Raw genomic sequence first — 15,110 nt, forward strand, 5'->3', positions numbered from 1 at the left:
TTGATCACCTTTTCCCATTTCACCCACCCTCCACTCAAACCTCTGAATTGTGAAAGTTGTAGTCCCATCTTTTACTTTTATAGACACTAAGCTACATGAAAATATTGGGAAGAAAACCGGTTTCATATATTCTACTCATATATATTTTATACAGTATAAAAATGGTATATCTATTTGTGGGAAACCACCCGATCTTTTTATAACTGCCCTGAAGCTACAAATTACACTGTAGCATGTGTGTGTGTGTGTGTTACAGCTGTATGTCAATTCCCATGAGAATAAAAGTTTGAGCAAATAATGTCCAGGCATCAAACAGTAAATTGAAGGGAACTGATGCTTTCAGACACATAATCATTTTTTTTTGAGAAATGAATATTTTAAAATAATTTACATAGCCAGGGACAGAGGTAGTTAAAAAGAATAACAGGTAACAACTTATGTAGTGCTTAGTATATCATGCTGTGTTGACTATACTTTACACATTTTACCTGATTTAATCCTCAAAACACAATCCTACACATATTTTACTAAGTTCAGCCCTTAAAACATAGCCCTGCAGGTAGGTAATATTGTTATCTTCATTTCACAGATGAGTAAACAGACCTGGATAAATTAAATAATTTGCCCCAGGCTATTATCAGTCTATACTGGAACTCAGTCTGGCTCTAAAATTTCTTCTCTTTTTCTAATTTTTCCCCTTTTTATCTAATTTATTAGAATGACACTGATTAACAAAATTATACAGATTTCAGATGCACAAATCCATAACAAGTCATCTGTACACTGTATTGTATGTTCACCACCCCAAGTCTCTATCCATCACCATTTACCCCCCCTGTGGTCTATGTCCATGAATTTCTTTTGCTCAATCTCCCCAGTCTATTCCCCACCCCCACCCTTGAGACAGTTTATCTATGAGTCTGTCTCTATTTTGTTAGTTCCTAAAATCTCCACTCTTAATTACTCCACTACCATGTAATTTATAGCTAAACTAGTTAGTGCCTTAGATGTAGTTACTAGCATAGGTTTGAAAATTTTTTTCTTTTTTAAGGACCATCATTTGAGGGTAGAGTTTTAAAGTGTTGGTTTTTTTCCTAAATATATCTCAAAAGAAAAGCAAATTTCCACAAATACTTTTGAAGTTTTTTAATGCATGAAAAGAACATCCCAGAAACAGAACAGGTATTGACTTACTAACAATGAAGCACTATACAAGAGCCCCCTCCCTGCTTAGCAATAGGAATATAGTGTAAATAGACGTGAAAGGAGGTGAACACTTCAGGATTAAATGCAAACCCTAAAGTTGAATACAACATTCATATATGGCTTATCTCATAACAATATTTTCATAATGATGTATATGACATTTATACTTATTGGTAAGATGCTTTTGACTCAAAAGTTAACCAAAATGCTAAAGAGGTAGTTTTGCCAATGCAAGGTGAGAGAAAGGCTTTACCTTGCTTTGTTTTTTCCTCAAAAATCTGCAACCGTTTCTTTTGGATCATCCAGGAAGATAATGATGCTTTTAGAAGTAGCGAATTCAAAATCCTTTAAGAGCCGATTCCCCCCAAGGGGACAAGGATGTTTTTGAAACCACAACTCTAAACCGTCCCCTAGGAGCTCCCACGCTGTTCCTCCCCATCTCAGATATGAAATACATTCTGGCTCCAAGGGGACCTGTTAAGATCTGACCAGCAGTTGTAGGAATTCATCTTGTTTTCTCCTCAGATCCAAAGCAGAGTCTTATGATGGTAACTCCTACAGTGACCCAAGAATACTGGTAGGTGCCCTGTCACTAAGTCAGAGACTGCTCTAAATGATGCATATACACATACTGAAGTTTGGAAGTTCTCTAGCAGGCCTGTGAAGTTGCATGACAAGTACTAGGAATGGCTGCATGTAATTCCTCGTGTTTCAGGTGTGTTTCATGATGTCATCCCATCTTAGACTCAAAGGGACTTCTGGTTTCTGACTGCCAGATGCTGCTTTATCTTGTGAGGAGATACATTCTTTGACATCCGCCATTTGACCCTATGTATAAACTAGCTTATCCTATCCTTACAGTGAGAAATAAGCCCACAAAGAAAAGAAAAGGTAAGGTTCAAGGGGCAACAAAACATTTGTCAATTCTCAAAACTATAACAGCCATTTACCGGACAACAGTTAGGAACCACTAAAAAACAAAGTGACATCTATTAATCAGGTATGACTTGTTACACATAAGAGAGCATAAATATACAGTAAATAAGAGGTTTATGCGTAGCCCCAGCGGATTATGTACATATCAGAGCCGCTGTGAAACTGAGCAGGAATTCCTGTAGCATATCCCCAGCTAAGAACAGTTCCATCCCACAACAGTTTGAAGGGAACAGATGCCGAGAACATGTGGTAACATTAAGCAGATATCCACATACATGTATCCTTGACAGTGCACAATGTGAGAAATAGAGGGCACAAGTGAAATAGCACTTTGCCTGTTGAGCATCTTCCTTCCCATAAATATGCACAAGTCCATTCTCCAATGGTGGTCTGCAGCCTCACACTTGGTGATGGTGCACGCCGAGCCCAGTCCCCTGCTGTACACTCACTCCTGCTTCCTCCGATTCAGGTCACAAGCTCCCACCTTCACAGTCTCCAGCTGCAAATCAAAGCATAAATAACAGAGGCCATCGTGGCGCCTCCTTTCACAATGTCACTGGGAATGGATACCGGTCAGAGCAGCACAAACACCGCGCACCAGTGTCCGGGAGTGGAGAGTAGCTTTGTGCACTTTTGCAAAAAAAAAAAAAAAAAAATCCACCCGACGTGTCTCTTATTTTACTGGTTTGCCCTGTCTGTAGCGAGGAAGACACTGTGCTGCTCCTGGGCTCTTTCTGTCAGCTTCCTCTTCTTCTTCTTGTTCTTCTTCTCCTTCGCCTTTGGCCCTCTCTTCCCTACAACAGGGGGAGAGAGAAATGAAGACGTGAGAGAAAAGGCTCTTTTTCTAGGAAAGAAAACATAAAACATTAAGAGTTTTACACAAAGCCCATCTGGAAAACATCACCTATGGAAAAAGCAGCCTCAAAGAGAAAATTGTTCACATTAATTTTGACGGAATAATAATAATTTACTAAATTGGATATGCTGTCTAAACCAGAGACTGATCTTCCTGTTACAGGGAACTGGCATATTTAAACACCTCCCAGCGGCCTGATCAGTCTTGCAAATATCATCCTGCCACAAAAATTTCACTTATCCCCTCCTACTTTTAACAATGCTACCCTTTACTAGACATCTTTACATCTTTCTCCTGCTCCACATGTCAGTGGGTCAAAAGAAAATAAGCATCTATCTACAGTAAATATACCAGAAGTTTCAAACCCCCCTCGCCCTGCCCCACAGGAGAAACAAATGTCTTGCTTTTAACATTATTCCCTCAGTGTCCTCCAAAGGCCCATATGATATGACATATGTGGAATACTTTATTTTCTATAAAAATTTATGAGGCCATCATTCATGATGTGGCTTATGGCTTCTTATAAAAATCGCCTAGACCAGTTGTTCTTATTGAGAGCAAGAAAAATGCTTGTTTCTGAAGAACTGGTTGACTATATCTTACAAGCAGAAAATCACACCATGTTATCCTGTTTGTTCTCTTTGCCTTAGTCACTAGGAAGCTCGGAGCACAAGGTAAATAGTCGGAGTTTTTGGGTGCAGTTTTCCCTTTGCCTCTGCTGTATTTCACTTCTTACATCTTGTGGTTATGCATCATGGTCTTTAGAAGGTCTCAGCATTTCTTTGCAAGTATGTGTACATAAGATTATGAAAAAAAATAAGAAACACAGACATTTGCTTTAGGTCCATTGCTCTCTTTGAGTTCTAAACACACAGGGATCATTTTTAGAGCAGGAAATTAATAAAGTTCACTTGCATTTTACAGAAAGCGAGTCATCACTATACATCTTCAGTACAGGAAGATTTTTCCTCAAAAGACAAAGAATCCTACAGCCTGCTCGCCTCCCTGCCCTATGTCCAATTTTATCGTGTAGTTCTACAAAGCTTTTCCTGTGAGACACCATAGTAATCAGTACCACAACTAGGACATCCAGTTGTAATCCATGCTCTCCAACCTTCCCAGACCTTTTCATGTCAGGGATAACCGATGTGAGAAATGAAGAAATAGACCAGAGGTTAGAGAGGTAGATGCATGCCTTAGGAAACCAGACATTCTAGATCAAGAGAGGCCATGAGAGTCCTGCATAAGGGAGGTGTTTCTCATTTCTGCTCTTTTTGATCAGAAAGGCTTTATTTTATTTGAGGATAGAAAACAGTCTCACTGATAAGACTATAGCACATAGTTGCCACGTAGTGGATACTTAGTGTTTGCTGAGTAAAACTTTTATCACAAGAAAAAAAGATTAGAAAAAGAATAACTTATTTTTAATAGGACACTACAGTAAAATAATCAGAATATGATCATGCCTTCATATTAAATTATGAAGGTCCTTGAAGTTAACTTCTGGTTCTCATTAAATTCTGGCATTAATGTTATAATGGCATTTTGCCATCTTTAAATATAGTTAATCCTACCCAATGAAGCTTTAGTCCAAGCCAGCATTAATAAAAAAAACTGTAAAGTTACAACTATTTAATAACACCATATCTGATGATGAGACACACTTAATGAGGGCAGAGATGAAATATTTAACATTAAATAGAATATTTAAAAAGAAGCTTCAATGATAAAGTTATATGAAGGTTTTTCTTAGATCTATATTTAATCTTAACAGAAAATCCTTTAAAACTCATTGCTGACTACATTGAAAAGTTCAGTTTAAATTTCATTTCTTTAAAGGCTGGAGGTTTCTTTAAAAGCAAATTGAAATCCAGTGAATGGGAAATAATGCCAACATTCCTTGATTTTAAAGTATATTCTGTTAAGATAAAAATATACTGAATATGTTATTTAAAGAAAGATTTTCACAGTCACCATTTCAATTCTTCATATAAATGATTTAGTTGGGAATCAAATGTGCACTACTTTCACTAACAGCAAATCTAAGCTAAATTAGTGAAAACTCATTTTAAGAGAGGGTCAATTTCATGTCATTTACTTAATGTATTATTCTGATGTAATTGTCAATATCAAATGGTCTTTGGATTTGCTGGCTGATATAATATTGTGTGTGATAGAGAAGTTATTCAATATTTGCATAAAACTGTTCATATTGTAGCCAAAAATTCAGCAATGCTTCTGAAAACTTATATAATTTTTCAAATTGTACAATTATTCTATTGGAAATAAGTCATATGGTACCTGTTCCAACTAGAGATGTTCTGGGAGACCTAATTGTAACCCTAAAACTTTCCTCAGCAATCTCTTTTGAATGATGTCTCTGTGCTATTGGCTCATTGCTTGGTTTTGTTCTTGGTCAGCCCCCTTTCTCATGTAAGATATATTGCAAATACCAAAGAATTAAGACAGTTAGCCAATATTTGACCATGGATAGGCCTAAATTAACTGAAAATATTTTGTGGTCCATAGAGGTTGTTTTGACTTTAAGCCCAACTCAAAGTAATAAAAGAATATTGAAACATATCCTAACAAAAGGTATAAAAAGAGTCTTGCACATATTTTCTTCTGGTCTCTGCTAAGATTTAACAAAAATATATATCCCTGTTTTTATTTATATATTTGAAAACAACACATTGAATATACAAGCATGCTAACTTATGTTTTCACTTAACTTCTTTACATCTGTGGGTAGATTAGACTCAGAATGACTTCTAGACTTTCATCAGATCGTTGCACATTTTTTCACGAATATTCACCTATACAGGAAGCATTTAAAGGCAAATTTGATGCCAGTCACCCAAAAACTAACTCAACTCATGGATTTAACTTTCTTGCTTTTTAGTTCACAAGAGAAGACTTGGAAAAGACATTCCCCAAGATCAGCAGAAAAGATCCGAGTTTTGTTAGGAGATTGTCAGCCTCCAGGTATGTCCAACACTAATGACAAATTATGCGTATCTTTGTCCTGAGTGCTTTAAGAATGCAGGTGCCTTGACAAATCACTATTGAGTGAATCTCTTCAAGATCGAAGAGAATCTGATCTACAGAGCAGATCTCTTCAGCACTGTTGTGTGAATGTAAGAAGACAACTAGCTCTTAAGGCAAAGCAATGTGATTTCATAGAGAAAGGCCTCCTCTGGGAGGAAGCAAACCTGATAGGTAGGCACTGTCTTATGACAGAGGTGCTGGTGCAATATTATACTTGTGATTCTTGGTTTCTACATTTATAGAAAGAAGATGCTATAGTCATCTTTCACTAGAAAGTTATGAGACACCGTTAGAAAAGATTATATTCCTGGGATGAAAGGAAGATGAGTAAAATACCACTGGCAAGACAAGATCATCATCAAAATGAACAAAGTTAGAAAGGTATTATCAAAGCCACACTCTAACCAACATAATTACATTGACTTGCACACATGTGGAAATGGTCCAACAGGATAACCTATCAACTCTTCTACAGAGAAAGGTGAGCAGTGCCTTATGGAAATACTCCTAACGTCCAGCTGTAGATTACTGCTATTAGAATCAGAAACAGGATAGATTATTTTGAACCAAGGTATCAGGCAGCCTCACAAATTACATGAAGCTGTGAAAATACTGACTCCCCTGTCAGTCACACATGAATTTCATTCTTCTGTAAGCTCTCCAATACAAGGAAATGCTTCAGATGTTTTTTTCCCCTGACTAGTTTAGATAAGTCTTTTCATCATTGGAACAATACATCCATCGGTGAGGCACAAAGGTTGTGAAGAGTTTCCATAATGATTATTGAGTATTTTGAGGAAGACTTTCTAATGGAAGAAGACTAAAGAAAAAAATTCAGTAACTGTGACTAGCAAAAAAGATTAAAGCTTCGATATATACACACTGGGGGAATGAGCCACAATTATGACAAATACAGTTAACTGTAATGACCAATATTAGAGCCACAACTATGACAACAAAGGTCATCACCTAAAACCAGGACCAATTTCTATTACATTTTAATAAGTTTGTGATGCTAACTTAAAACCTAGGCTTCATTGTATTTATGAAATTCATTATGGTGACTCAGGGATCACCTCAAAGAGATTGTCATCCTTCAAAGCAGCTAACATTGAGAGACAAGAAGCCTGTGTAACCACCAATTGGTGAATCTTGTCCTACATAAGAGGGCACACACACTGTAGGCAGAACATAAAAGGTTGCCTCCACATTTAAACGCAGAGGGACTGAGTTGTAGACAGTGAATAGCAATTGGGCCATTACTTTCTCTCATATGGGCAACTTGAGTTTGCCCAAGAATGAGTAGCAACAGAGATTTATTTATTTAAGAGTGATTGATGATTCCCTGGGGGGAAAAATGCCAGCTGGTTCCTAAAATATTTTTAAAAGCTCATATGAAAATAGACAAAAGTCCTAAATACAATTCATAAAAAGAAATAAAAAATAGCTAATAGCTAATAAATATATTTAAACAATCAAATCTCACAATCAAAACCACCAAATAAAATTAGTTGCTACTGCAAAGATGCTTAAGAGTGAAAATAGGTAAAGCTAGTGAGAATGTGATGAGACAGGCTTTGGGATTCAGTTTGAGAATATGCAATTGATGCAGACAGCCTTTCTGAAAAGCCATTTGGCAAGTGTAAAAAGAGCATTAGGATGCTCATAACATTTTAAAAATTGAATTTTAGGGAGGGAGAGAAAGAGAAACATTGCTTTATTATTCCACCCATCTACTCATTCACTGACTGGGGATCAGACCCAAAACCTTGGTGTATCGGGACAATGCTCCAACCAACTGAGCTACCTGGCCAGGGCAAAAATGTTCATAACTTTTGAACGAGATCTTGGAATCCATTCTAGGAAAATAATCTAAACTTGGGCAGAAATTTATGCATAAAGATGTTTACCATAACTCTGAAAAAACCTGTAAGTTACCTAAGTGCCCTTCTACTACAATTTTTATGACTAACAAAGCAGTGTGTTTTCAACTATGAAGAAGCATTTTGTATTTTAAAACCACAACAATTAAATTTATGTCCAAGAATAATTGCATGTTCCTAATATTTAACATAAATAGCTATAAGGAAAACCTTGTACTACTAAAACATTTCTACTGTGGTGGTAAGCAGATTTTTTTTTGTAATATATTTTATTGATTTTTTACAGAGAAGAAGGGAGAGGGATAGAGAGTCAGAAACATCGATGAGAGAGAAACATCGATCAGCTGCCTCCTGCACGCTCCCTACTGGGAATGTGCCTACAACCAAGGTACATGCCCTTGACCGGAATCGAACCTGGGATCCTTCAGTCCGCAGGCTGACGCTCTATCCACTGAGCCAAACCGGTTAGGGCGGTAAGCAGATTCTTTAGTGAGTGGCCAATCATAAATGAATCTAAGATATATAAAAGCTTAGGAACTATTGGACCTAAACACTCAGACATTAAGAATACAAAAACAGACTCATAGAAACAGAGGCCAAAGGGATGGTCACCAGAGGGAAGGGGGTGGGGAATGAGTGAAAAGGGGGAAAGGGAACATAGTCAATATCATTGTGATAAGTTTGTACAGTGACAGATGATTACTAGAATTAGTGGGGTAATCACATTGTAAGTTATAAAAATGTCAAATCACTATATTGTACACCTGAAACTATATAACTAATATAATGTTGTATACTGATTCTACTTAAGTTTTTTAAAAAGAATATATATATTAGTTCATGAAGCTCTTTTTTCCTAGAAAGGAGTCCAAGTATGGTGAGCATGACTGGCATCTACCACAGAATATTCTATATAGTCTAAGATAAAAATCTTCCCACTGTCTATAATAATTCAGGATAACATATCTTGATGGTTATTGATTCACATTAGCTGGAAGTCAGAGGAGAGTAAAGTTAGCTAGAACTCTGAGTAAAGCAAAGGAATTCATTTTTGGCTCCTTCGTTATAGTACAAAGTTCCTTGTCATTTTCAGTAACATTTATCTGTTTCTTTGGGTTTTTAAAAGAAATAACACCCTTTTCACTAAAAACATTTCACAGACAGATGTCTTTGGAAAGAACTGGAAAATCCCTCAATGGTTATTTGATGACTGTGATCAAATTTTCTTTCAGGAAAAATATAGAGACAAAAGAGTTGAAAAATAACAAGCTATCTACAAAGGAGACTTTTACTGGGCATCTTGAATCTCAAGTCATTTCATCTTCATAAAAGTGCATGTGTTTTAAAAGTCTACACAAAATCTGGAGATAACTTACAAGTAGCTGTCCATCTTATAAGGCTACTGGTGAAGAGTGAAAACCATCCAAAATAATAAATGACAATGCACTTCTCTAAACATACAAATGTGAAAATCATTCAAAATTCAGAATATTTACTGCTATAGATTTACACTATTTCAATAAGCAATTCTGTCTTAATGTTCTATCTGTACAAGTTTGCCATATTTTTGTTGTAAAAAATAGTATGAAATTGCTTTCTTTGTCTTTAAGACCATTCAAGTTTTCTTATATAACACATTTTATTAGGCGTGAGGTCTGCTACCTATTTTGTTGAAAGGAAGTTCGTTTAGTTTTAAAAATCTTGTTTCATGTTCAAAACAATGAAGTTGGAAGAAAAGCTAATTCTGAAGATCACCGAGATTTTATAAGTTAATTATACTACCAATAAGATTTCCTGCACATAGTATTTCAAAATTTATAGCCCTGAAGAAAATCATTGTTCTTCAGGCATATTACAAGAATTCTGAAGGGGCAATAAGATATTCCCAAGCCCCTCCCAACTCACTTGAAGTGGTAAGGTCTACAGAAAAGTAATTTCAATGAGATTCATATTGTTCCATATAACATTGGTTATTCCAATGATTTGTTTAATATAAGCTCATAGATATCTGGTACCTCAAACAGAGAAATGAAAAATCAGTTCAAAGACAAAAGTCTATGGCGTTTAAGATAGGTGAAAATAAATAAATTAGGATACATTTGTTTCAAAAATATCCAGAGCTCTTTTTATAAATACTTTAGGTTCATTGTAAAGGACAAAGAGTGTTTTAGGGTAGTGAAAACTAAAATAATGCTCTGCGTAAATGCACTTGTGTGAAGGAATAAATACATAACTCTACCACAAGGGGGCACTAATTCACTTTTACTGTAATGTAAGAGTACCGTGGTTTAAAAAAAAAAAAAGTACATAGGAGCTTTGGGGCTCTAACTTCTTACATACTTCATTTTAACCCCAATTGGAGGCCCTTTTTTTTTTTCTTCTTTCCAGACAGAGTTAAGCTCTTTGGTAAAGTGAAGAATAGTAGCAAGACAAGGAAAGATATAATTACACACTGCTTTTAAAGATGTTTGAGAGTAAAGGCAGGGAATAATGACAGGAGAAAAGAAAAGATGAATCTGCTATTCAAATAGTGATTTGGAGAAAGACGCATTATCATAAACCCAAGTAGTATTTTCTTATGGGAAAATTAACCTAAATTACCTGCAAAGAACAAGTCCTTTCCTTGGATCTCTTATTTATAAGAATGAAGTTGTGAAAATAAAAATGATATTATTATCTGGTGCATAGATCTGATATCAAGTATGAAAGCTGATTAGGTGGCGAGTCCTGACAAAGGGTTATGATCAAGTTGGCCTCCCAGCACCAGAAACAACTGGCTGTTTTTTTGTGTTTTTTTTTTGGGGGGGGGTGTTAAATATGAAACAAGTGAGGTACAGAAAAACTAGGGTGACCTATCCAAGTTCCTACAGCTAATTAGCAGCTGAGCTGGGCTTGGAACTAGGTTTCAGTGTCTTTCTTAGATACTTTTATAGTTTTAAAAACCACTGGATAAGGACACAGTTATAGAGTTGTTTTTTCAAGAAATGCAGAAAAACATTAGAAGACAAATAACATTACTCTGACCAAATTCTAGGAGAAGTCATTGGCCACCTCATAACTGTGAAGAAACCGCTTTATGAACTGTTAAAGTACTGCCTAAATAACAACTTATCTGTAACTTTGACATTCTGTAAACTTACACTGCATTGATTCATTGCTTATTCTTTTTCTTACCTTTTAGCAAGATGCAATCTGTAAAGTTTCCTAGGTCGGGTAAGTGAGATGGTGGACACTCCTACCATGGACCATGCACTCACTGTAAGTGCTTTCGACACATTCTCACGTAATTGAATATCATGAAAAAAACTGAAGTACTCCAACTGCCTGCCAGAACATTGTGCAGTTATGCATCCTAAAATTACTTAAGATAAATAAAATTTGCAGAAAACCATCAGGCTCATTTGGCATTCCTAAATTAAGTCAGAAAAAAAACATCAGGTTTTGCAGAGAAAATGATACAACTATTTCATTTGATTAGGAGCGATGGGATAATCAGAGAAGAATTTGAAGTTCCTCCATAGCTGACTTCATACTATAACAGAAGATACCTTTTAAGGTAATTCCATTAGAATAAGAGGATTTAATACCTACTCCTTGGTCTTCAATCAATAACCATTAACTAAATGAAAAAAAAGTCTAAGAAATGATATACAGGACTATAATCATATGGCAAGCATTTATTTAATTTGGATTCAACACAATTTCTATGGAACTTGAAGACACACTTACAAGTGAAAAGAAAAACAGAAATGGTTTCTCCAAGACAGCTGTGTCAGGCATGGGCTGTCGGTCCAAGCCTACAGCTCACCTAAGTAGTAGGCCTTACACGAAGGGAGTCAGCACAGAATAACAAAGAGCTGCATGTTCCACAAAGGCTCATGAACACATTCCCTCCTCTGTGCCCAGGGCAGCACTTGAACCTCCCTCATTAAACAAATTACCACCTTCTGTTTTAATTTTATGTTTGTGGATATGTCATGCAATATATCTATCTATCTATCTATCTATCTATCTATCTATCTATCTATCTATCACCCTAATATGCAAATAGACTGAACGGCGGAACAACCAGTTGCTATAACGTTTGCTGACCACCAGGGGGCACATGTGGAACATGGCAGGCAGCAGAGTGCAGAACACAGCGGGCATTGGCTGCGACTAAATGGCGGAGCAGGTGAGCAGGGGTACCAGACCAAGGTGGGGTGCTGGTTGTTGTCACTGGGGCAAGCCTCTGGTGATTACTGAAGATTCTTTGGTTCCACCCAGTGCTCACACCTGCTGCTGGTACCAGCCCCACTTGCACTGACCAGCCCTGATTGCCCCTGAGGGCTTCTCCACCTCCCCCTGCTCCTGAGGGGTGATCAGGGCAGCAGCCACCACTCACACCCCCTGCTGGTGCCGGCCCCAATCACTCTGTGCAGTAAGCGGGTGCGAATGTGGCCAGCGCCGTCAGCGCATGGGAGTGGTGGGGGCGCAGAGGATGGGCCAAAACCCACCTGTGTCCACCACAGCCTCGTGGCCCACAGTTCCTTTCAAGGTGCACGAATCCGTGCACTGGGCCCCTACTTTGTGAATAATTACAAATAGCTACAGTTAAGACCAATATATGCCATAGAGTCCTGGTAAGAGTCTTTCCACAAATTAAGTTATAGATATTCACTTATTTCACCTAATAAAGGGAGTCAGAGCAAAGATATATGGGCTGGACCCAAAGCCATGTGGTCTTTGTCACTCATCATAAAATGAACTTTCTTGTTCTTCCTGGGTGTCACGTGGCAACTGCCCTCAACTTCAGTTTATACGTGGTCTATGAAGGTGACCCTGGCCCTGAGTAAACTCCATGATCTTTCAGCTTACCTCCCTCTTATAATAGCCTCATTCTCTTTTGTCTTAATCACATATTCCCAAGAGGGGAATTCCACATGCCTTGCTCCCCCTGTGAGTTAACCCATAGAGTCATGGATGGCCTGGCCAGCCAATGGGTTGGTCACTCCCAGGTCTATCCTGGAGGGGTGGAGCAGTCACGTGACCCTGGACTGGGCAGGCATTGAGGACACAAGGTTAAGAACATGGGCTTGAGGACAGATAGCCATAGATTCAAAAAAGACCTCTGCCTCTTAGAAGCTAGTGATCTTGGACCAGTTACTTATTTTTCTGAGGGTTGGTTTTCATATTTCTAAACTGATAAAATCATTGGTACCCACTTCAGTATTGCTGTGAAGTGTAAAGACAATGTATATACTAGTAAAGTTCCAGAAACTATACCTGGCACGTAAATGCTGAACAAATTATAGCCATATATGAGGTACCTCACATGTATTATTTCTAATCCTTACAATGGTCCGCAAGGTAAGCATGATTTTCAGTTTGCTCATGAGGAAATAAGTTTAGAGAAGTTAAGTAAACAGCTCCAAATCACATAGCTCAGCATTGAGTCAAACCAACATCTGGCAGATTCTAAAACCTGTACTTTTTGGATCCCTTGTGCCCAGCAAACGTCTTTGATCTCATAATCATTAAAATGGCTGCTGAACAAACAAATTAATATACTAGACTAAAGAAAAGCATCAACCTCCCCACTCAGCACCCTGAGATATCAGAGTTCCCATGGGGCACATTAGGTCCCCCAAGGGCCCGGCCTACACCTGTATTTTTCATATTAATTATTTACTGGAGTTAAGGCATTCAAAGCCTCAGTTTCCTGAGGTCAAGCAATACATTTAGCATTTCCAATTCAGAGTCAACAGTGTGTCCTTGGCAAAACCCAAGGGAAGAAAACACAGCATGATTTTTTTTCAACTGGGACTTGGGAGAAGTTTAGACCTGTTCATGGGCCAGAAATAGTAGAACCCTCCCGGGAGCTTTTTCAAAACATAGGTTCCCTAGCCATACACTGACTCCTGAATGAAACCTTCAGGAGGAAAAATCTGGAATTATTGTTACTGTTTTAGCTTCAGAGGTGGTTCAGTGCAAAGTTAAGATAACAGGGAAGTCTAGAGCATGAAGCTCTTCTAAAAAGGGCGTGGGCAAAAGAAAGGACTTGGGAACAGGAGAAAGAAGGAAGTGCTAGGTGAGAGTACTTCAGAATGCATTGCAACCTCCTTCCCAACTGAGCTGAGAAATAGCTTCCACATTGTAAATGAAGTCCTCTTTCTGCCTGGACTCCCTTCCCCAGGTTCTGTTTGTGGTGATGCCCCAAGAAAGCAGCAGGAATCAAGTTGCCCGTGGCCAGTGGAATGTGCACACAGGCAAAGGGTCCCTGATCTCTGTGCTCAAGGGAAGGGGCTGCAGGTCACTCTGGTTACAGCAGATTCATTTCTCCCAGCGCTTGGATTCCAGAGACTAGCTTTACTCTACAGAATCTCTCAATTCACTCAATGAACAGGTTCTGTTTTGACAGACAGTTTAGTGGGTATGCAGAAATTCTAAAGAATTAAAAAAAGAAAAAACAAAATTGTACTTGAAAAAATTAAAACTATTATCAAGTTCGGGGCTTCCTCCTAACTAGAATATAGAGTTGCCACTTCAAAAATTGGAAAGACAAGAACAGTACCCCTCAGACCAGGTGACACAAATACCAGAGGCATTACGGTGGCATTAGTTGTATTACAGACAGAGGAAGCATATTACAAGTCTTTTTTCCTTCTTTCAGAAAGGTGCTCTGAGGTTCTTCTAAATTATTAAGTTGTGATCATCACCTTGATGTGTTAGCTGTGTGCTAGGCACTAAGTGTATTACACATGTTAACTAACTTCATACTAATAATATCCCTATGAAATAGTGTCCTTGGTCCCACTTCACAGCAGATGAAATTACAGATGAGAGAAGTCAGGTGACCTGAGATGACATTGCCAGTAATGGTAGAATTCAGATTTGAACTCAGTAGTCTGGTCCCACAGTTTATGCTCTTATCCATTCTATCTAATAAAGAGGGAATATGCTAATTGACTGCCACGCCCTCAAAGATGGCGGCACCCAATCCCCTCAGCCCCGCTGGGGCGGCAGGCCCACACGCCTGCCTCCGGTGTCCCCCAGTTCCCTCAGACCCCCAGCCACCCAGGGCTGGCGTGAAGCACAGGCAAGCCTCGGATGGCGGCTGCCCAGCCGCCCAGGGCTGGCCCGAGGTTCAGATAAGCCTCAGATGGCAGCTGCCCAGGGCCAGCCCAAGGCGTAGGTAAACC

At 38.3% G+C, this 15,110-nt stretch overlaps 1 protein-coding gene and 1 long non-coding RNA gene across 3 annotated transcripts in view; one reads left to right on the forward strand and one right to left on the reverse strand.

Moving 5' to 3' along the window:
• Positions 1-5,956, forward strand: part of LOC307114291 — a 40,266-nt gene extending 34,310 nt beyond the window's left edge. The window contains exon 3 of the long non-coding RNA XR_013814970.1: positions 5,901-5,956. This is a non-coding gene — a long non-coding RNA (uncharacterized lncRNA). The remainder of the gene's footprint in view (positions 1-5,900) is intronic.
• The window catches only part of RSPO2 (R-spondin 2), a 153,310-nt gene continuing 139,325 nt past the window's right edge, over positions 1,126-15,110 (reverse strand). For both annotated transcript variants that reach the window (XM_079796600.1, XM_079796599.1), the window contains exon 6: positions 1,126-2,936. In XM_079796600.1, the coding sequence (XP_079652726.1) occupies positions 2,821-2,936 (116 nt within the window). In that variant the 3' untranslated portion in view covers positions 1,126-2,820. The remainder of the gene's footprint in view (positions 2,937-15,110) is intronic.

The sequence above is a fragment of the Cnephaeus nilssonii genome (assembly GCF_951640355.1).
Source record: "Cnephaeus nilssonii genome assembly, chromosome: 18".
Lineage (NCBI taxonomy): Eukaryota > Metazoa > Chordata > Mammalia > Chiroptera > Vespertilionidae > Cnephaeus > Cnephaeus nilssonii.